Source organism: Sorex fumeus, unplaced genomic scaffold (assembly GCF_029834395.1).
Source record: "Sorex fumeus unplaced genomic scaffold, SorFum_2.1 ptg000065l, whole genome shotgun sequence".
Lineage (NCBI taxonomy): Eukaryota > Metazoa > Chordata > Mammalia > Eulipotyphla > Soricidae > Sorex > Sorex fumeus.
Genome location: NW_026606122.1, coordinates 2752382 through 2776917, shown reverse-complemented (window position 1 = coordinate 2776917; position 24536 = coordinate 2752382). Strand labels below are relative to the sequence as shown.

Sequence of the window (24536 nt, the reverse complement as noted above, 5' to 3'; positions counted from 1 at the left end):
AATAAAGAACTAGGAAAAGGATTTTTTAAAAAAAATTTTATTGAATCACTGTGAGCTACAATTACAAGCTTTTATGTTTAAGTTTCAATAATACAGTGATCAAACACCCATCCCTCCACCAGTGCACTTTCTCCACCACCAATGTTCCCAGTGTATCCCCCAACCTTTCCAACCATCCCTCTGCCTACATGGCAGACAATTTCTCCCATACTCTCTACTTTTGGGCATTATGGTTTGCAATACAGATACTGAGAAGTTATCATGTTTGGTCCTTTATCTACTTTCAGCACACATCTTCCATCAATGATTCCTCTAACCATCATTGTTTTAGTGATCCCTACTCTATTCTAGCTGCCTTATCCCCCAGTTCATGGGACAGGCTTCCAGCTATGCATAATTCCATAATTCCATAACAGAATTCCAGCTATTCCTGGCCCTTACATCTAATGTTCTTGGGTGTCAGTCTCATATTTTATTATTTTATATTCCACAAATGAGTGCAATCCTATGTCTGTCCCTCTCTTTCTGACTCATTTCACTTAGCATGATACCCTCCATGTCCATCCACTTATAAGCAAATTTTATGACTTCATCTCTCCTAACAGCTGCATAGTATTTCGTTGCACATAGAAGGACTGCACTTGTCTGGGGACTATAAAGTAACAGAATGGGAGTCGAACACCCAAGAATAGTTGAGATAAGTACCAGGAGGTCTGCTCCAGGGCTTGGAAGCTGGCAGAACATTCTGGGGAAAAAGGCAGCTAAGGTAGAGAAGGGAACACCAAGTAAAGGAAAAGGAATTTTTAATTCAAAAGATACTAAAACCGTATTTGAGGTACCACGATTTACAGTATTGTTTGTGCATACAGTGTTTCAGTTTTATCAGTGTCCCCTCCACCAGAATGTCACCTTCCACGAGAGTGTCCCTTTCCACCCACACTCCTCCACTATCTTTATCTCAGTTCTGTTGGCCAATTTTCCTGTGTTCTGTTGCCTTTGACCATATATTATTCCCCTACTATGTTTCTTTATATAACCTGCATGTGAGAGATCATTCTGTTTCTCTCCTTCTGACTGACTTCACTCAACATAATACTCACCAGATTGATCTACATAGTGCCAAATTGCATGATTTTGTCTTTTCTTATAGCCATATAGTGTTCCATTGTGTATGTGCACCACAATTCATTTCTTTCATTTTTTCCTATTTTGAGTGACACCCAGTAGTGCTCAGGGCTTACTCCTTCATATGTGCTCAGGATTCACTTCTGACAGTGCTCAGGAAACCAGAAGCAGTACCAGGGGTCTTATCTGGGTTGACTATATGAAGAAAAATGGCCTCAACCTCCGAACTATATCTCTGGCTTGCCCATCACAATTTCTTTATCCTGTCATATGTTCTTTGCCAATTGAGTTGTTTTCAGATTTTGGCTAGTGTGAATAGTGGTTCCATAAACAGGAGCACAAATGTCTTTATGTAATAACTTTTGGGTCCACAAAAGGAGTTTTTTCATCCATAGCTGATCATATCTTTTAAAAAAATTTTAATTGAATCACTGTGAGACACATTTACAAGCTTTTATATTTGAGTTACAATCAGACATGAGCTGAGAACAATGAGCTGATCAGGCCTTGTCATTCCATTGTCCTCAAATCTGCATGGTGGGTAGCCTGAATCTTTCTGGAAGTGTCTTTGTAGCTTGACAATATGCATATTCTTACCTTGTTTGTGTTTCTTCTAGGTAACCTTTGAGATGAGTCATGAGACCTTGTACTTAGCAGTGAAGCTGATAGATCTCTATCTTATGGAGGTAATATGCAGGAAGGAAAAGCTACAGCTCCTTGGTTCTACAGCTTTTTTTGTTGCAGCAAAGTTTGAGGTAAGCCTGAGTCCATAGGATCTGTAGATAATTAATTAGGTTTTGTCCAAATCAGATATTTCATGTATATGTATGTATATATTTTGTATACTTATGTGTATAAATATATATTGTACATGTGTATACACTGTTGTACATATGCATTATATGTAATGTATATACAATTGCATTCATAGTTACATAAATAATTTCTCCATCGGAGAAAGTAGCATTGAGTGGCAGTGGTGGTATATGCATTGCTGAGTATTAGATTCTTCCACTTCCTCTTTGCAAATTTATGCTTATAGATCTGACTAATTAAATTGTTGCTTCTTCTTTTTAAAACTTTCATCTGGTTCATGGATCTCTATCCTCTGCAGCCTTTTCATTCTTGAATTTCCCTTGTAAGTAAGAAAGCATTTTGAAGTCTAGATACTGGAGATATGGAAGAAAATGTGACCTTTTGGGTATAATAATGAATCCATGTGGAATAGTTCTTTTCTGAAGCAGCAGTAGAAAATGAGGCCTTTCCTCCATAATGATAATCCATATTATTTCTTGAATTTTCCATAGATGCTAACTGTTCATGTTCATGTTTAACTCTCGTTTTCCCTTCAGATTAACTAGTTGTATAAAACCTTAGAGTTTAGGAGCTTAGAGGTAAGCAACTTTTACTCTATTCAGAGTGGATTTATTTGTGTGGGGGGTAGTTATTTGAACCACATCTGGTGGTGATCAGGGATTATTCCTGGCTCTGGGTGCAGGATTGAACTGGGCCCAGAAGCGGCAAGGCATTTAACTGCAGGTAGGGAAAAGTGTTAGGGTCTTCCTGCCTCTTAGATGTCTTTCCAAAATCAGGGTTCAGCATGTAGAGGCATGAACCATGAAAAGGCACTCCCAGATAGGGGTTCTTGTTATCCTTGGTCTAATCTAAGAACCGATAGCACAGTGGTAGGGCGTTTGCCTTGCACGCAGCCAACATGGCCGACCCGAGTTCGATTCCTCCGCCCCTCTCGGAGAGCCCGGCAAAATACCGAGAGTATCTCGCCCGCACGGCAGAGCCTGGCAAGCTCCCCGTGACGTATTCGATATGCCAGACACAGTAACAACAAAGTCTCCAATGGAGACGTTACTGGGCCCGCTTGAGCAAATCGATGATGAACAGGAGGGCCTTTACTTTACTTTAATCTAAATCTAGCCCTCCATGCATATCCTCTCACATTCGGGAGTCCATTGTCTTTATTTAAGCACTCTTTGTGCCTGTTTGTGTCTCTTTCACTGCGTTATACCCTAGTGGTTTCCCCTCCTAAACATTGCTTTTTGTTTCTTAGACTAGGACCAAAATTACAGGTTTATTTTCCATCTTTATGTTTTCCTGTCTATGGCTTTCATTTCCTCCCTCTTCCCAGAATAGACCTGAGATTTCCCATACCCAACACTTACTCCCCAGGAGAGATCACTGTTCCCAGTCCCTTTGTTATATTGTGTTTCCTTGACTGCTGTAAGAAGTAACACCAACAGGGCCTTCTCTACGGAGAGCATAAAATCTCTGGAGCTACAGTTTTGGACAGGTTTCTTATTTCTCTCTAATTTTGTTTATAGGATATGCCACTCAAATGAATCAGAAGCTGCCTTTCAGAGGGCCCTTGAAAGCATATGTCAAGAAGGGTGGCTTTCTCTTTCACTCCTCTCCCTATCTGCTTTTCTGCTTTTCATCTCCGAACACAAAGACAATTTGAACTGTCTTTGGTTGTGACTGCTTTTTCACTGAAACTATAGGAACCCAATCCACCTTGTATAGAGGACTTCCTGTATGTATGTGATGATATTTATTCACGACATGAAATGATTAACATGGAAATCAAAGTTCTGCAAACCCTCGAATTTGATATCAATATTCCCATTGCCTATCATTTTCTGCGTGCCTATGCTAAGGTAAGAGAAGTGAAGCACATCTTTATTTTACCACCACTGATTTAGTCTCTTCTATATCTAGAGTGCTGCCTGTGTGTCAGGTGAGGGAAAAGTACACTTGGCAGGAAGGGTAATTTTCTTCTTCAGCCTCCTAAATTAGAGATTGGCAAGCGTGATGATGGTATGTATGTGTCAGGGGTGTGGGGTGGGGTAGAAATTGCAGATTTCCATTATGTGCCTTTAAGTTCTAAGAAGAGGGCTGAATAGGGGAAGAGGGAGAACTTTCTTTAATCGGGACGCATCAGAAGTTTGAGCGAGATTCTTGGCAAGGTTCTCTTCTTTCTCATAAATCTCATTAGTTATAATGGAACTTACTTTATAATGATCCATTTTATGTCACAGCATTATATTGTGTACTTTTCTCTATGTTGTGATCATAATTTTAAACAATCAGGTAAGAAGTGAGGTATCTGGATTTATCCAAACCACTAAAACCACTAGAGGCAACACAACTGACTATAAGACTGGGCCCCAAACTGCAATATTTAAAAATTTAAAAAATATGACTCATAAGGAGGAAAGCTGAGTATAAGTGGGAGATCTGAGGATATTAGTGCAGAGACTCTGACGCTGGTGTTGTCAACCCACTCATGGTGGGATTGGAGTTGAAACATTGTATGCCTGAAATGCTATTGTTGTATGCTTTGTAAATTGTGGTGCCTGAATTTTTAAAAATTATAAAAATTCAGACAAAAGTGGAGAGGAGGAAACATAAGAAGCACCTCCTAGGGTAGAAACAAGTGTAAAGTCAGAGCTGGGAAACATTAGTGTTTCAAAAGATGACTTGTACATTTGGTACCTGGGAGAAGGTATGAAATGCACACTTGATAATTTCATTAAAACTCCTAATGATGGCAAGTCCTACTGCAAGTATCATTATCCCCACTAAAAATCCTGTGATTTGGGAGTAGAGTCCTGAGAGTTAATCATACTAGCTGGAGTGCTGTATTACTTAAAGAGATGTTTAGGCCTCTAACTGGACAGATTAGATGTAGTGGGTCTTCTTGATAAACTTTCTAAATTGATTGAAACCGACTTCTTTCTGCTTTCAGTTTGTTCCTACTAACAAGCAGACTGTGACCTTGTCCTACTTCATATGTGAGTTGACACTGCAGAACTATGCCTTTATCGAGGTGAAGGCTTCCAAGCTTGCTGCTGCCTCCTATCTCCTATCCCTCTATATAAATAATCTCAAAAATAAGGTAATCATTTGCCAGAGGCAAGATTTAAAATCACTGGTGGCATTTCAGGGTAAAGGGAATAGGTCAGGGAAGACATCAATATGAACTCTGGAGGAGAAGTAGTGCTAAAAAGAGGTAAAGTGATATGTGCTACCCTATCAGCAACAGTAGAACACAATTCTTTTTTTTTAATGTAAGAGCACTGCTATTTATTCAGCCATTGATTAAGCTGATTGAATTGGGCATGAACTCCACATTGCTTTCATTTTTTATTTAATCACTATGAGATACAGTTACAAAGCTTTCATGTTTGAGATTAAGCCATATAATGATCAAACACCCATCCCTCCACCAGTGCACACTTTCCATCACCAGTGTCCCCAGTATATTCCCCCCATCCCAGTCCTCACTCTGCCTCCATGGCACGCAATTTCCCCAATATTCTCTCCACTTTTGGTCATTATGTTTTGCTCGAATTTTCTTACCACCATTCAAGCCTGCCTGCCAGGGGCAGATGCTAGGTCATTTATTGTCCATTGCTCATTTTGAATATCATGGGTGCTGTGGCCATGCACTTCTGGAATCCTAGATTGTAAATGGTTGGGTTCCAGAGACATTTCTGAAGGGCACTAATCCATTTTGGGATTCAATTGGCTGTCTCTGGACCAGGGCTGTATCTGGGCCAAGATGGCACCCAGAGATACATTGTTGGTGTGACAGCCAGGCTGATGAGCAGGTGGTAAGCCAGGGAGGGGGAGCCTGTCACCTCTGCCACCATGTGCCATGGAGATTTAGTACTGAAACCCGCATACTTGGGTCTTGCTTGTGGAAGCTCTTGGTCGCTGGAATTGCATCTGGAATAGGCAGGGAGACTGCACTTGCTCCATCTGCATTGCTGCTGTGAAATTGGCTCTGTATAGGACCCGGAGAGATCTCCAGCTCTGTGGTGTTTTCTGGGACTTACTGCTATGTCTCTGGATCAGGGCTGTTGGTGCACTAATGTGGCGCCCGGAGGCACATTGTGGGGGTGACAGCCGGGCTGACAAGTGGGCGGGACGCCAGGGAGGGACAGCCCGGTACCTCTGCTGTCATGTGGCATAGAGATTTAGTCCTGGAAACCGCATACCTGTCCCTTGATTGTGGAAGCCACAATTATTAAAGGAAAGTAAAACGAAGAAAGTGCTTGTCAATGAGGCAGGCAGGGGGTGGACAGACAGAAACTGAGGAGGGAAATTGGAGGGAAGTAGACACTGGTGAAGGGATTGGTGTTGGAGCATTGTATGCTTTAGACTCAACCATAAATAACTTTATAATTTTGTAATTCATGGTAATTCAATTAAAATAAAACTAAAAACATAGGGTGGCTTATGAGAAAGATATAAATTAGGTTGTGGGAGTCTTGGTGACAAAGCTGCTGTGTATTCACAATTAAAAATTTTTAACATCTTGGTATCTTAGGGCTTGACTACTTTCTAAAGCATTCCTAGTGAAATGTTTTTTAAAGTGTTTGATTTCCTTTTTCTTAGCCTTAATGTCCATTATTTTAAATAAAACTTACCTAAAATATTGTAAAAAAGACTAATAAAATGTTACTCTGGTGGGTGGGACCCTTTCTTATCTGACACCATTCCACCTTTGCAGTGCTCTCAGCTTTTGAGAGTCTTCTTCTGAGGGAGCTTGTATTAGAAGTGCACTCACTTAGAGAATTGCATAGTGAAAACAAACATGTGTATAAAGGGAGGAATTTGGAGGTGTGCTATAATGCTCTTCTCTGAGGAAAGAGGAAAATCACAAATGTCTCCCCCTCTAAATATGAATAAAATTTTTATGTGATGTTTTCTTGGTTTTATGAAAACTTGTGAATAAAACCAGCTTTACAGAGGCTATGAGTTTTTACTGATGTGTCACATACAAAGAAGTAAAAGAGTGGGCTGGAACAATAGTACAGGAGGTATGGAGCTTTACCTACTCCATAATAAGATATAATAAGAACAAATAGATGGGATGAAGAGATAGTACAGTGTGTTAAGTTATGTGCCTTGAAAGCAGCCAACCTGGGTTTGATCCTTGGCACCACATATTCCAACACCACCTCCTCCACACACACACACACACACACACACACACACACACACACACACACCTTGGCCAGGAGTGATCTCTGAATGCAGAGCCCAGAGTAAGACTTGAGTATATCAGGTGTGGCAAAAAAGAACAAGATAGAACTATAGGCCTGGAGCCCTGATCAGGGAGGCCTTAATGCTGATAATGAGGCATTGAATTCAGGATCTTGTAGCCATCTGGAAGACTCTAAAGGGACGTTGTGGAATTTAGGGTAAAAGGTAAAGGTAAAGGCCCTCCCGTTGATCGTCGATTTGCTCGAGCGGGCCCAGTAACGTCTCCATTGGAGACTTTGTTGTTACTGTGTCTGGCATATCGAATACTCTCGGTAGCTTGCCGGGCTCTCCGAGAGGGGCGGAGGAATCGAACTCGGGTCGGCCATGTTGGCTGCGTGCAAGGCAGACGCCCTACCTGCTGTGCTATCGCTCCACCCGAATTTAGGGTAGCAAACCACTTTCCAACCAATATAGAAATAATGCAGTATTAACTCTTGGCTAAAACACTGAGTGCTAAATGTCCTCTTGACCTGACTTCAGGTCATCCCTTCCACAGTTCTTTATGTTACTTCTTTATAGATAAGAGAGGCTTCAAAGAGGAAGACTTTTGGATTGGATTGGCTCCTGAAACATGAGTTGTGAGTTGTGAGAAGAGATATTCTAAGTGGAATGAACAATGATTAGAAAGATGTGAAGATAATAAGGAAAGCCTATGATGCATTTGGGATAGAATAGGGCATTTTCCATAACAAGAGTCAAGATTGTATCAGTGAGGAATAGTGAGACATGAAACCAGAATGGTAGGGATTGTTCCCTTTGCTAGACCTTTAATGCCATATGGAGACACCCATGTTAAATTATGTTGTGGGAAGATTTTCAGACCAAGAACTAATGTACTCCTGTTTTTGTAGTTTGGAAATTACTACTGATGTCACAGTACAAGAAGTGTACTGGATAGCAGTGTAAAAGTGGAAACACCAGTAAAAAGACTTTTTATCATAGTCAAGGCAAAACATTGGACCTGAAGTGATAGGGTATTCATTTTACTTAATACATCCAAGATAATGTTTAGCCCATTATTTGCTCAGCATGCTAATGACTGTCCTTTGCCTGTGGCAGTGGTTTCCAAACAGTATTCACTGGAGCCCTGCAATTCCTGCAGAAGTATAAGTGCCACATAAAAAAGTAAAGTGTGGTCTTTTTAGCCCCCAGCCACACTTCCAGATAAGATATTTGGATTTTCAGGCAAGATATTTGGGTTAAAAAGGAGTTCAGGGAAAATAGTTTAGCATCTTCAGAAGCCTTATAGGAAGAATCTTTCTTTTCTGCCTTTTGATCTTGCATTTGACCTTTCAACACTCATTACTGACTATCCTTTTTGAAGCTATATTTTATTTTTCCAATATTCATAGATGGTGCTGCTTTGCCCCTCAGGGCTCTGTGAACACTTCCACCATAAGACTTGCTGCACATTTTCTAATTCTCTGTATACTTAACATCTCTCTTTCATTGGACTATAGACATCTGAAGCACAGAAGCCTTAATCATCTTTATATTTCCAGTGTTCTGCAGAGGGCTTGCTAAGCTTACTCTTCATTGTCTGCACACTTAATTATGTGCTGGACTCAGTTCCTTGTTCTATATATTAACTAATTTAATTCTAGGGTGTAATTGCTGTAATGATTCCCCAGTTGGCAATTTGGGAAAGTGAGGGAAAGAAAGGTTAAATAACTAGATCCAGGCCATGTAGTCAGTGAAGCTAGAATTTAAATACAGTTTTCTGCCAGAAGTTTTGCTCTTAAGTTTGCTGGTATACTGATTCTGCTTAGTAATGGGCATTTTTAAGTTGAATGAGAAAATGAACATGTGGATTGAGAGTTGTAAGAGCCAGAGCGGGGAGAACAAGCTTAAGTTCCTGTTAGCTATTGAAATGGGGCCTCAAGTTTGTTCTGAGGTTTACTTGGTCATCTGCTCTTAACTATGAGTGGCTAAAGAAAAAGTCATTTTCATTCTATAGATTTTTGTGTAGATTTTAGGTCACATGATTACCTATGGCTTATTATAGTTTAGTTGGCACCTATGAATACAGAAATTAGTAACCTAGTATTCTAAGTAGTGCCCTATAACCATTGATCAGTGTTTGTGCCTTATGAGTTTTCAAGATCTTTGACTAGTGGGGCTGGAGAGATAGAACAGAGGGTAGGGCTTTTCCTTGTACACAGCCAACATGGGTTTGATCCCTGCACCCCATATGGTCCCCTTGAGCCCAGCCAGTGGTATAGTTGAAAGGTCTGCTTCCTGTTATAAAAATCATTGTTCATGTTGATTCCAGGCTTTTGCCTTAGAGACATGCAGTGGCTACAAGATTTCTGAGCTTCACTCCTTGGTATTACAATTGAACGTTCTGTTGTCTTTGAATCCTACTAAGGACCTCAAGAGTATAAAATTGAAGTATTCTCACCGGTAAGTACTGAGCTCCAGTTGACCTGGGATTGTACATAGTCAAAGAAAGCCCAGAGCAGCCCCCACATAAGGAGTAGAAGAAAATAATGGACCTTTAGTTTCTGACCCAGGATTAGATAGGAGAGGGAAGCTCTGGTCCTCTGGACCACTGTTCCCTGTAGCCTGCTTGCTTTGATCTTCTGGGTACTAAATAAACCCCTCCTCTATTTGCAGGGTCTTTTTCCAAGTTGCCAGAACACCGCCCCTGAACTTGTTGTGGCTGGAAAAGCTTATGAAAAGTGAATAATTCTGAGATTTATTCCAAAGCTGAGGATCCGATGCTCCCAAATGCAGCCCGCAGGGATCTGGGTGTTATTTATTATGTTCTTCAATGTGTTAATTCTATTCTTGAATTTATTGTTTGATGAAATTACTTTCATTCTTTCTATCTTCATAAGCTTATGACACTACACTATACATATTTAAGTGTTTTTATGAATGAGAATAAGTTATTTTCTCTTATTTAAAGTTAAATAAAAATGAATAGTTCTTAAAGTGTTTTTACTCCCCTTTTATTGCTCATGGACCCAAGTATTTTTTTCCTTGCCTAATGAAGTCTGTACCTCCGAATCTAGCTTTCCCAGTTCCCTTCTCTCTTTGGAGGTCTTCTCTTCTCTGTAAGAGAAATTGAACTAAAAACAAGTTTGTAGCAGTTCAGGAAGAGATTTCACTAGCAGATTGGTGGCGGTTTAAAGTGTGGGCAAAGACCCTTTCTTCCCATTTCAGTTTCTTGTTTTCTTCTCTTCTCTCTAGTTCACAAAATGTTAGGGACCGGGATTTTAATGCAAACATAGCCTGTTTTCCTAGTTTGATAGTTTTCTAGACTATGTATGAAAAATTAGTTTGGAGTTGCATGCTGAAATCTGTTTTGGCCCCTCAAGAGGAAAAAGTCCACCTGTGAATGCCCAATCCCTCCTACACCCTTTCTTTCTCTCCCTCCTGACTCTCTTCCCTTTTCCCTTTCCCTTTCCATCTCTCTTCATCTAGTCATCTCTCCTTCCCTCCCTTTCTTATTCCCTATCTCCCTATCCGTTTCTCTCTTCTTCCCTTTCTTCCTTTCTCTTCCCTTTCTCCCTTTTCTCTCTTTTCTCCCTCCTGCTCTTTATTCTTTCCCCCTCTCAGTCCCCTCTCCCTCCTAACCTCCACTCTTTCTCCTTTCTCTCCCTCACTCCTTCTTGTCACTCATCTTCTCTCTCCCTCCCCCTTCCTTTCTCTAACATCATTTACTCCCTCGCTTAATCTTTTCTTCTCTCTCTCCTCTTGCTACACTCATCCTCTTCCCATCTTTCTCTCTCACCTCTCTTTTCTCCCGCTCCACCCCTCTCCCTCCCATCTCTGGGATGTTTTATCCTAGCACAGCTATCTCAGTTATTAACACAGAAGGGAGGTGAGTGAGGTGAACTTTTTTGTGCTACCTAATAAAAAGTCACTACTATTCATTCTTGTATCTTCCCCCTTCCAACAACCTAGGTAATGAAGCTATTAATGTCTCTGACAGCAGAAACCCCCAGACCTCTGTCCTAGAACTGTGACTGGCAACTGTTTGATTGGTCTAGGCATTTGTTACCTCTTGCCAAATGTTTTGAATACAGTTCTTGAGGTTGGGTTTCTGGTGTAGGGACTAGTCATTGAAGAAGGAACAGGGAAGATATCTCCCCAGTTCTGGCCCTGTGGCTCAGCACACTATTCAAGTCACATCACCTTTTCTGGCAGGGTAAGGACAGGAGGAGTTCATGTCCAAAATGTCAGATTTCTAGGTGCTTTCTTTTCCTCTGTTTCCTCCATCCAAACTTGGACCTTGGTGAACATCACTGCCTTCCCTCCTGCCCCATTCCACTGCTTTGCAAGATGAACAAGGGTATATCTTTGCAAGATGACCAGAGGTCCGTTTTGCTTGTGCATGATTTAGCTAGAACATCCAACTTTGCATAATAAACTAAAAGCACTGGACTAAAATCCATCCTGCGTATCTACAGCCTCACCAAAAGGAAGTGTCGTATACCTTTTTGAAAAAATTCTGGAGCTTTATTATGGGAAAAGATGAACATATTTGGTTGTTTACCCTCTTTTCCAACCATTTGTGGGTGTTAACCATTTGTTATTTTTGTTGTCGCTGTTGCACATCTCTATTTATTTTACATTCACACCTACTTAAAAATAATGATAATGCTTAGACCTGAATCTTGTTATTTAATGCCTTATTAAAGAAGTAATTATACTACTTCAGTGCTGATTTATTCTTATATTTTGATGACTGTAGTTATATATAATGGCTCTTCTTTGGAACTTTAATGTATTGATCTCCACCCAATTTTATTCCAGTAACTTAAGGTTGTACACACTTGGTTTTTGTGCACACACAATTGACTGTGACACTTTTTAGGGTTCGCACACTTGATTGTGTAGTGTTCTTGCTCACAGAGACCTGTACACTTTAGTTGTGCTCACACACTTTTTTGTTTGCTGTATTCTCTAGGGATTACATATCTAGTTTCAGTGCTCACAATATTTATATTTAGTTGTGCTCATACATACTTGGTTGTGATGTTTTGGAAATCACTTATTTCATTGTGGTGCAAGGGATCCCTAAATGCAGAGCTGCCTGGATCACACTCAGGCAAGTTGGGTGATGATGAGCATTTTTTTGGCCACACCCAGTGAAGTTCACTCAGGAATTACCCCTGGCAGTGTTCGGGGACAATATTGAACACTGTATAAAAAAACCAGTCTAGTTGCATGCAAGGCAAACCATACCATACCCACTGTAATATCACTCTGACCCAGAGGAGCTTTGAGTTCATGGGCACATTGGACTCAGGTTTGTAAGACCACTGAGAGAGACCCAGACCCACAAAATCTTACATATGTAGCAGTTTATTGAGTTATAATCACAAACCATAGAGCTCATGAATTTGAAATTTACACCACAATATTTTAATATATTCGGGGGAATTGCCTTTTACCACAATCTAGTTTTGGAACACTTTACTCACCTTCAAGGAAAACTGATACCAGTGGACATGGAGAGTATCATGCTGAGTGAAATGAGTCAGGAGAAGGAGAGACAGAATAACTGTATTAATTTGTGTTATATAAAAAACACAGTCTGAGACTAATATTAAAGGATAGTGGAAACAAGAGCCAGGAGGATTGGTCCATGGTTGGATGCCCGCCTCAATTGCTGAGGTAGAAAGCAGTAGGTATAGAGAAGTGTCCACTATGAAAATGATTGTTGGAGATGATCACTAGATAAAAACTGCGTGCTGAAAGTAGGTAAAGGAACATAATAAACTCTCAGACCTGTATTGCAAAAATAATGTCCAAAATGAGAGAGAGAAAAAAGAAAAATGCCTGTAATAGAGGCAGGCTGAGATGGGAGTGGTAGTGATAGGAAAACTGGGGTTATTGGTAGTGAAAAATGTACATTGGTGGAGAAATGGGTATTGGAACATTGTATGACTAAAACCCAACCATGAACAGCTGTTTAACTGTTTATCTCACACTGAGTCAATAAGAAAGAAAAACCATACCCATTAGCAGTTAATCCCAATCTTGCTCTGCACACAAATCACTCTGCGAAACTGTTGGCAACTATTAATTTATTTTGTCGCTATAGATTTGCCCATTATAGACATTTCATATGCATTAAATTCTAAAATAGGTGTCCTTTAATGTCTGACTTCTTAGCATGTTTTCAAGGTTACTAAATTTTGCAGCAAGTGCCATTATTTCATTTTCTTTCATTGCTGAAAATTCATTTGTATAGCCATACCGTGTTTGGTTGGTCCAGTCATCATTTGATGACAATTTTGTTTGTTTCCATTTTTGCTGTTATAAGTAATTGTACCATGAGTGTTCTATGTAAATATTTCTGTAGACATGCTTTAATTGTATTTTATGTGCAGTACCAAGATTGTGCCCAGGGTATCAGGTATGCAAGGCAATCACTCTCTTCTGAACTACATCCTTGGCCTCAGGTTTTCATTTCTTTTGGATAGTTCTTCGAAGTGGAGCTGCTGAATCATGCAACAATTTATATTTCCACCATCAGTGTATGAGAGTGACAATGTCTGCACAAACTCCCTCACACCTGTATGTATTTAAATAAATTATTTGAGCATTTATTGAGAAAACTGTATAAAACAGACCATTTACTCAATATTTTCACCATACCAATATCTAATACCAAAATATATCTCATGTGGTACTTTCTATGTTGTTAATTTATCATGGTTTTTCAATATTTTTGAATTTACAGGATTTAGCTTCACACCTCTTCATGTGACATTCAGCACCCACAACCAAAGTTCAAATACCATCCCCTTACTGTAAGATCCTTACACCTATTTCTCCAATACGTCTCCCCTATCCCACTGATAACCACCAAAGTTTTCTCCGAGTTGTGTTCATTTGCTTTAGTTACTCTTATTCCACATATGAGTGAAACCAACAGAAAACTCTGACTTTCTGACATTTCATTCAGCATAAGCACTTTAAGTTCATTCATTTTTCCCTAAATGACACAGTTTAATCTTTTTAAGTGACCCAATAGTATTCTATTGAGTATAACACAGATACTTCAGTCATTTGTTGATAGACATTTGGTTTGATTTCATATTTTGGCTATTATGATTAATGCAGCTATGAACATAATTCTTTCAAATTAGCACTTTCATATATTTTGCATAAATGGCTAAGTGTTATTGCTGGATTTATATATTTTGCATAAATGGCTAAGTGGTATTTATGGTGATAGGGGATTTTTAATTTTTAGTTTTCAAAAGAATCTGCATACCATTTTACATAAAACTATACCAATTTACTTTCCAAACAATAGTGTACCAGAGATCCTCTTTCCCTACATCTATACCCAACCTAGTTTCTAAATTTTTTGATATATATTATTTTTACAGTAAAAAGTTACTTTGATTTTCATTTTCACGTTAATAAGTGGTGTGATGAGCCTCTTTTCTTTCATGTGTCTGAATCATTTTTATGTCTTCATTGGAGAAGTGTTTATCAGGCCTTTAACCCAGTTTTGATTGCTTGCCATTTTGCTGTTGAGTTGTGTTCAATATTTGTATATTATGGATATTAAGCCTAGTCTGATATGTGATATACAAATATCTCCAAATTTCTAGTTTGCCATTTTGTATATGTGGTAATTTATTATTTTTTTATATTGAGGCTTTCTAATTTCATGGAGTCCTATTTATTCTTGCTTTTGTTTCCCAGGCCATTGGAGTTGAATATCCAGATATACATCAGTTGTAAAGTCCTAAAGTCTATAACCTATGCTTCCTTCTATGTATTTTATGGTTTCTGATATTCAGATATTAATCCAAATTGAGTTTGGTACTAAGCAATGATCCAGTTCATTTATTTTTTCATTCATCCTCTCCCTTTAACACTCTCACTGTGCCCTTTCCAGCCCTAAACACTAGTTTCCCACTTTCTTTCCACGCAATTTACTGAGGAGATTTTCTGCATTTTATCTTTGCTTTTAGCTCCTTTGCCATACATTAAATGCCTAAGCATTTCTGGGTTTACTTCTTGACTGTCTGTGTTCTCTATTCTATTGCATTTATCTATGTGCCTATTTTTAGCTGTTGATTTTATTATTATTATTATTATTATTATTGAATCACCATAAGATATGGTTACAAAGCTTGTTTAAGTTTCAGATATGGTTACATGTTTGAGTTTCATTCATACAATGATCAGACACCCATCCCTTCACCACTGCACATTTTCCACCACCAATATCCCCAGTATTCCCCCCCTCATCCCAACCCTCCCCTGGCCTTTATGTCAGAAAATTTCCCATATACTTTCTCTCTAGTATTGGGTATTATGGTTTGTAATATAGATACTGAGAGGCTATCACATTTGTTCCTTTACCTAGTTTCAGCACACGTCTCCCATCCCAAATGATGCCTCCAGCCATCATTGACTTAGTGATCCCTTTCCTATTCCAGTTGCCTTCTCCCCCAAATCACGAGGCAGGCTTCTGACTATGGAGAAATATTCTGGCCCTTGTGATAACTGTCCTTGGGTGTCAGTCTCATGCTATTTTATATCCCACAAATGACTGTAGTCATTCTATGTCTGTCCCTCTCTTTCTGACTCATTTCACTTAGCATGATACTCTCCATGACCATCCACTTATAAGCAAATTTCATGACTCCATCTTTCCTAACAGCTGCAAAGTAATCCATTGTGTAGATGTACCACTCATCTGTTCTTGGGCACTCAGGTTGTTTCCAGATTCTGACTATTGTGAACAGTGCTGCAATGAATATATTGCTGAAGATGTCAATTATAGTGTGCTTTTTGGTACACTCGGGGTATATTCCCAGAAATTGTATTTGGGGTCAGATGGAAGCTCAATTTCTAGTTTTTGAAGTATTCCCCTTATTATTTCCCAAAAAGACTGGACAAGTCTGCATTCCCACCAACAATGAAAAAGAGTCCTTTTCTCTTCACATCCACACCAGTATTGATTATTCTTGTTCTTTTTGATGTGTGTCAGTCTGTGTGGTGTGAAATGATATCTCATTTTTGTTTTGATTTGCATCTCCATGATGATTAACGATGTAGAGCATTTTTTCATGTGCCTTTCGGCCACTTGTATTTCTTTTCTGAGGAAGCTTCTGTTCATTTCTTCTTCCCATTTTTGGTGGGGTTGGAGGTTTTTTCTTGTACAATTTTACTAGTTGTCTTGTATGTCCTAGATAATAGCCCCGTGTCAGATGGGTGTTGGATAAATATTATTTCCCAGTCTGTGGGCTCTCTCTGTATTTTGGTCACTGTTTCTTTTGAGTTGCAGAAGCTTCTTAGTTTAATGTAGTCCCGTTTGTTTATGTTTGTTTCCACTTGCTTGGTAAATGGTGTTTAATCCTTATAGATGCTTTTAGCTTCAATGTCATTGACTGTTCTACCTATATCTTCCTCGATGTACCTTAAGGATTCAGGTCTGATATAGACGTCTATCATCCACTTTGGTCCGACTTTTGTGCCTGGTGTTAGACAGAAGTAAGTGTTCAGTTCATTTTTTTGCAGGAGGCTGTCCAGTTTTTCCAGCACCACTTTGTTGTAGAGGCTTTTGTTGTTCCAATTCACATTTCTTGCTCCTTTATCAAAGATTAAGTGATAATGTATTTGAGAGTCAGTGACACAATATTCACCTCTGTTCCATTGGTCTGTGGGTCTGTTTCTAGTCCAATACATATAGCACAGCTGTAGGGCATTTGCCTTGCAGTCCAATACCATGTTGGTTTAATTACTACTACTTTGTAGTATAGTTTGAAGTTGGGGAAGGTGATGCAACCCTTCTGTTTCTCAAGGATTGCTTTAACTATTCATGGGAGTTTATTGTTTCATATGAATTTCAGGAGTATTTTGCCTATATCTTTGAAGAATGTCATGGTATCCGGATAGGGACGGCATTAAATCTGTATAGTGCTTTAGGGAGTATTGCCATTTTGATAATGTTAGTCATCCCTATGCATGAGCAGAGGTTGTGTCTCCATTTCCTAGTGTCCTCTTTTATTTCTTGAAGTACTGTTTTGTATTTTTATTTGTATAGATTCTTCACCTCTTTAGTTAAACTGATTCCAAGGTAATTGGTTTTCTGAGGTACTATGTGAAGAGAATTGCTGTTTTTTTTTAATTCATGGATATTTTTATTGAAATTTTTGGGTCTATTTTATTTTTATTAGTGAAACACCATGAGTTACAGTTGTAGACTTACAAATTTTTGTGCTTGGGTTTTGATTATACAATGATCAAATACCCATGCCTCCACCAGTGCCCATTCTCTACCACCATGGATCCCAGTATCCCTCCCACCCCCCAAACCCCATAACACCCTGCCTCTATGCAGGGCATTCCCGTTTGTTTTCTCTCTCTTTGGGATGTTGTGGTCTGCAAAAGAGGCACAGAGTGGCAATCATGCTTGGTCCATAGTCTACTTTCTACATGCATCTCCTATCCTGTGAGGATCCTCCCAAAACCCTTTATTTGGTGCTCCCATATCTATCTGAGCTGCCCTTTCCCCTAGAATGTCCGGCTGGCCTCTAAGCCATGGATTAATCCTCCTGGTACTGATCTCGGCTATTCTCGGGTATTAATCTCCTATTTTGTTATTTTATGTTCCCCAGAGGAATGCAATGTTTCTATGTCTGTCCCTCTATTTCTGACTCATTTTGCTTAGCATGATACTTTCCATGTAGTATCACTTGTATGTAAATTTCATGACTTCATCTTTTGTAACAGCTACATAGTAATCCATTGTGTAGATGTACCAAAGTTTCTTTAACCAGTCATCTGTTCTTGGGCACTCAGGTTTCGTCCAGATTCTGGCTATTGTAAAGAGTACTGCAATGAACAAACAAGTGCAGATGTCACTTCGACTATACATTTTTGCCTCTCTGGGATATATTCCCAGAAGTGGTATTGCTGGGTCAAATGGGAGCTCAATTTCTAATTTTTTGAGAATCGTCCATACTGTTTTCCCGAAGGGCTGAACCAGTCGGCATTCCCACCAACAGTGAAAGAGTGTCCCTTTCTCGCCACATCCGCGCCAACATAAGTTGCTTCTGTTCTTTTGGATGTGGACAAATCTCTGAGGTGTGAGATGGTATCTCATTGTGGTTTTAATCTTAATCTCCCTGATGATTAATGATGTAGAGCATTTTCTCATGTGCTTTTTTTGCCATTTGAATTTATTCTTTGAGAAAGTTTCTGTTCATTTTATTGCCCCATTTTTTGATGGGGTTGGATTTTTCTTCTTGTAGAGTTCAATCAGTACTTTATATATCCTTCATATCAACCCCTTGTCAGATGTGTATTCGGCGAATATCCTTTCCCATTCTGTAGACTGTCTTTGTATTTTGGTCACTGTTTCTTTAGAGGTACAGAACTTGAAGATAGTCCCATTTATCTATCTCTGTTTTCACTTGGTCAGCCAGTGGCGTGACATCTTTGAAGATAACATAAGCTTCAATGTCATGGAGGGTTTTGCCAACTTTGTCTTCAATATAGGTTATGGTTTCCAGTCTGATGTTGAGGTCTTTAATCCATTTGGATCTTACTTTTTTACATGGTTGTAGGCAGAGTTCTGAGCCCATTTTTTGCATGTAGCCATCCAGTTTTGCCAGCACAATAAGTTAAAGAGGTTTTCCTTACTCCACCTCACATTTCTTGCACCTTTATCAAAGATTAGATGATTATATGATTTAGGGGAGATGTCACTGTATTCAACTCCGTTCCATTGGTCTGCAGCTCTACCTTTGTTCCAGTACCATGCTGTTTTAATTATTACTGCTTTGTAGTAGATCTTGAAGTTAGGGAGGTTGATTCCTCCCATTTTCTTTTTCCCAAGAATTACTTTAGCTCTTCGTGGGGGCTTATTGTTCGATATGAATTTCAGGAGTGTTTACTGCAGTTCTTTGAAGAATGTCATGGGTATCCTTATAGGGATTTCATTGAATTTGTACAATGCTTTGGGAAGTATTGCCATTTTGATAATGTTAACTCTCCTGACCCATGAGCAGGGGATATATTTCCAGTTTCTCATGTCCTCTTTTAATTCCTGAAGTAGTGTTTTGTAGTTTTCTTTGTACAGGTCCTTTACTTCCTTAGTTAAGCTGATTCCTATGTACTTGATTTTTGGGGGCACAATTTTGAAAGGGATTGTTTGTTTTTTTCATGTCACTTTCTTCTCTCTCACTCTTTGCATATAGGAAAGCCATGGACTTTTGGGTATTGATTTTATAGCCTGCAACTTTACTATACAAGTCTATTGTTTCTAGGAGTTTCTTGGGGGAGGTTATAGGGTTCTCTAAATATAGTTTCATATCATCTGCGAATAGTGAGAGCTTGATTTCTTCCTTTCCTACCTGAATGCCCTTAATATCTTCTTCTTGCCTAATCACTATAGCGAGTAATTCCTGTAATATATTGAACAGCAGTGGAGACAGTGGGCATCCTTGTGTCGTCCTTGACCTTAGCGGGAAGGTTCTCAGTTTTTACCCATTGAGGATGATGCTTGCTGTAGGCTTGTGGTAGATGGCTTTAACTATGTTGAGGAAAGTCCCCCCATACCCATTTTGGCTAGGGTTTTCATCATAAAGGGGTGCTGGACCTTGTCAAATGCTTTCTCAGCATCTATTGTAGGATCATATGGATTTGATCTATTCTTTTGTTGATATGATGGATTATGTTGACTGATTTATGAACATTAAACCATCCTTGCATCCCTGGGATGAATCTTACTTAGTCATGGTGTATGATCTTTTTGATGGGTAATTGAATTCTATTTGCTAGTAGTTTGTTGAGGATCTTTGCATCTGTGTTCATCAGGGATATCGGCCTGTAATTCTCTTTCTTTGTAGAATCTCTGTCTGCTTTTAGGTATCAGGGTAACATTTGCTTCCTCGAAACTGTTTGGAAGTGGTTTTGATATTTCAATTTCGTGGAAAATCTCAAAGAGGATTGGGAGTAAGTCCTCTTTAAAGACTTGGAAGCATTCACTAGTGAATCCATCCAGGCGGGGACTTTTGTGCTTAGGGAGACTTTGTATTACCATTTCAATTTCCTTGATGGTGAAAGGTCTGTTCAGGTATTCCAGGTCTTCTTGGTTCAGCCTTGGGAGTCTGTAGGAGTCTAGGAATTTATCCATTTTCTCGAGGTTTTGATGTTCCGTGGCATAAAGCTTCTCAAAGTACTCCCTGATGATCCTTTGAATTTCTGTAGTTTCTGTTGTAATGACCCCTTTTCATTTCTGATTCAGTTTATTAGGGTTTTCTCTCTCCCTTTCTTTGTGAGTTTTGCTAGAGGCTTATCTATCTTGTTAATTTTCTCAAAAAACCAGCTCTTGGTTTCATTGATCTTTCGGATTGTTTTTTGGGTTTCCATCTCGTTAATCTCTGCTCTGAGTTTTATTATTTCCTTCCTCCTGGTCGGGTTGTGCTCCTTTTGTTGGTCCTTCTCCAAGCTCTTAAGCTGTGAGGTTAAGTTATTTATGTGCGCTCGCTCCTCCTTCCTGAGGAATGCTTGTGGAGCTATAAACTTTCCTCATAACACAGCTTTTGCTGTATCCCATAAATTTTGGTAACTCGTGTTCTCATTTTCATTCAATTTTAGGAATCTTTTGATTTCCTCTTTGATTTCCTTTCTAAGCCACTCGTTGTTCAATAGCGCACTGTTTAATTTCCAGGTGTTTGATTTAATTTTCTGTTTCTGTGTGTGATTTACTTCTAATTTCAGCGCATTATGGTCTGAGAAGAATGTTGATACAATCTCTATCTTCTTAATTTTATGGAGGCATGTTTTGTGGCTCAGCATGTGGTCTATCTTGGAGAATGTTCCATGTATGCTTGAGAGGAATGTGTATTCAGCTATTTGAGGATGAAGTGTCCTGTATATATCTACTAAGTCCCTTTCTTCCATTGTTTCCCTCAGATGAAGTATGTCCTTGCTAAGCTTGAGTCTGGTTGATCTATCAAGAGTTGACAAACCGCTGTTGAAGTCTCCCACTAGTATTGTGTTGCTATTGATGTCTTTTTCCAAATCTATGAGTAGTTGTTTTAAGTACTTTGCTGGTCCCTCATTAGGTGCATATACATTTAGCATTGTAAGTTCTTCCTGTTGTACAGATCCTTTGATCACTAAGAAATGGCCTTCACTGTCTCTTGTGACCTTCTTCACTCTGAAATTGATGTGGTCCGATACTAGGATGGCTACCCCAGCTTTTTAAAAAATTTTTTTTTATTAGTGAAAGACCATGAGGTACAGTAATAGACTTATAAATTTTTGTGCTTGGGTTTCAGTTTTACAATGATCAAGTACCCATCCCTCCACCAGTGTCCATCCTACACCACCACAGGTCCCAGCATCCCCCCACCCCCCATCCCCCCCCATCCCACACTGCCTCTGTGGCAGGGCATTCCCCCTTGTTCTCTCTCTCTTCTTTTGGGTACTGTGTTTTGCAAGAGAGGCATTGAGTGGCAATCATGATTGGTCTATAGACTACTTTTAACATGCTTTTCCCACCCTGGGAGGGTCCTCAGAACACCCTTTATTTGGTGCTCTCTTCTCTGTCTGAGCTTCCTTTTCATCTAGCACGTGTGGCTGGCCTTCAAGTCATGGAACAAAATCTCTGGTACTAATCACAGCCATTCCTGGGTGTTAGTCTCCCTTTTTGTTGCTTTATGTTCCCCAGATGAATGCAATCTTTCTGTGTCTATCCCACTCTTTCTGACTCGTTTTACTTAACATGATAATTTCCATGTATTACCACTTGTATGTAAATTTCATAACTTCATCTTTTCTAACAGCTACATAGTACTCCATTGTGTAAATGTACCAAAGTTTCTTTAACCAGTCATCTGTTCTCGGGCACTCAGGTTTTTTCCAGATTCTGGCTATTGTAAAGAGTGCTGCAATGAACAAACAATTGCAGATATCACTTCGACTATACCTTTTTGCCTCTCTGGGATATATTCCCAAGAGTGCTATAGCTGGGTCAAATGGGAGATCAAATTCTAATTTTTTTTATTAGTGAAGCACCATGAGGTACAGTTGTAGATTTACAAATCTTTGTGCTTGGGTTTTGGTCATACAATGATCAAATACCCATTCCTACACCAGTGCCCATTTTCCACCACCATGGATAATATCCTCCCCCCACCCTTCCTCTGTGGCAGGGCATTCCCCTTTGTTCTCTCTCTCCTTTTGGGTGTTGTGGTCTGCAAAAGAGGCATTGAGTGGCAAACATGTTCAGTCCATAGTCTACTTTCAACAGGCATTTCCCCTCCTGGGAAGATCCTCCAAACACCCTTTATTTGGTGCTCCCTTCTCTATCTGAGCTGCCCTTTCCCCTAGAATGCCCGACTGTCATGTAAGCTATGGAGTAATCCTCCTGGTGTTGATCTCAGCTATTCTTAGGTATTAATCTCATATTTTGTTGCTTTATATCCCCCAGATGAATGCAATCCTTCTATGTCTATCCCTGTCTTTCTGACTCATTTCGCTTAGCATGATACTTTCCATATTGTACCACTTGTATGTAAATATCATGACTTGATCTTTTCTAAGAGCTACATAGTACTCCATTGTGTATATGTGCCAAAGTTTCTTTAACCAGTCATCTGTTCTTGGGCATTTAGGTTTCTTCCAGTATCTGGCTATTGTAAAGAGTGCTGCAATGAACAAACAAGTGCAGATGTCACTTGGACTACACATTTTTGCCTCTCTGGGGTATATTCCCAGGAGTGGTATCGCTGGGTCAAATGGGAGCTCAATTTCTAATTTTTTGAGAAACGTCCATACTGTTTTCCAAAAGGGCTGAACTAGTCGGCATTTCCACGAACAGTGAAGGAGTGTCCCTTTCTTGCCACATCCGCGCCAGCATCGGTTGCTTTTGTTCTTTTGAATGTGGGCCAGTCTCTGACGTGAGAGATGGTATCTCATTGTGGTTTTGATCTGCATCTCCCTGATGATTAATGATGTAGAGCATTTTCTCATGTGCTTTTTTGCCATTCGGATTTCTTCTTTGAGAAAGTTTCTGTCCATTTCATTGCCCCATTTTTTGATGAGGTTGGATGTTTTCTTCTTGTGAAGTTCAACCAGTAATTTGTATATCCTTGATATCAACCCCTTGTCAGATGTGTATTCGGTGAACATCCTTTCCCATTCTGTAGACTGTCTTTGTATTTTGGTCACTGTTTCTTTTGAGGTGCAGAAGCTTCTTAGTTTAAGATAGTCCCATTTATCTCTCTATGTTTTTACTTGCTCGGCCAGTGGCGTGGTATCTTTGAAAGTATCATTAGCCTCAATGTCATGGAGGGTTTTGCCAACGTTGTCTTCAATGTACCTTATGGTGTCTGGTCTGATGTTGAGGTCTTTAATACATTTTAATCTTACTTTTGTACATGGTGTTAGACAGAGTTCTGAGACCATTTTTTTGCATGTAGCCGTCCAGTGATACCAGCACAATTTGTTAAAGAGGCTTTCCTTACTCCATTTCACATTTCTTGCACCTTTATCAAAGATTAGATGATCATATGATTGAGGGGAGATGTCAGTGTATTCAACCCTGTTCCGTTGGTCTGCAGTTCTGCCTTTGTTCCAGTACCATGCTGTTTTAATTATTACTGCTTTGTAGTAGAGTTTGAAGTTCGGGAGGTTGATTCCTCCCATTTTCTTTTTCCCAAGAATTGCTTTAGCTATTCGTGGGGGCTAATTGTTCCATATAAATTTCAGGAGTGTTTGCTCCATTTCTTTGAAGAATGCCATGGGTATCCTTATAGGGATTGCATTGAATTTATACAATGCTTTCGGTAGTATTGCCATTTTGACAATGTTAAGTATCCCGACCCATGAGCAGGGGATATCTTTCCATTTCCTCATGTGCTCTTTTATTTCCTGAAGTAGCGTTTTGTAGTTTTCTTTGTACAGGTCCATTACTTCCTTAGTTAAGCTGATTCTTAGGTACTTTATTTTCTGGGGCACAGTTGTGAACGGGATTGTTTTTTTCATGTTGCTTTCTTCTCTCTGACTTTTTGCGTATAGGAAAGCTATGGATTTTTTGGGTATTGATTTTATAGCCTGCAACTTTACTATACGAGTCTATTGTTTCTAGGAGTTTTTTGGTGGAGGTTATTGGGTTCTCTAAGTATAGTAACATATCATCTGCGAATAGTGAGAACTTGATTTCTTCCTTTCCTACCTGAATGCCCTTAATATCTTTTTCTTGCCTAATCGCTATTGCAAGTACTTCCAGTACTCTATTGAACAGCAGTGGAGAGAGTGGGCATCCTTGTCTCGTCCCTGATCTTAGAGGGAAGGCTCTCATTTTTTCCCCATTGAGGATGATGCTTGCTGTAGGCTTGTGGTAG

General features: G+C 39.5%; 1 protein-coding gene across 1 annotated transcript in view; it reads left to right on the top strand.

Annotated features, from left to right (window-relative positions):
- Nucleotides 1–9880, top strand: part of CCNB3 (cyclin B3) — a 74547-nt gene extending 64667 nt beyond the window's left edge. The window contains exons 4-8 of the mRNA XM_056128613.1: nt 1743–1880; nt 3639–3794; nt 4886–5035; nt 9464–9594; nt 9808–9880. Coding sequence (XP_055984588.1) covers nt 1743–1880; nt 3639–3794; nt 4886–5035; nt 9464–9594; nt 9808–9880 — 648 coding nt within the window. The remainder of the gene's footprint in view (nt 1–1742; nt 1881–3638; nt 3795–4885; nt 5036–9463; nt 9595–9807) is intronic.
- The last annotated feature ends 14656 nt before the right edge of the window (nt 9881–24536 follow it).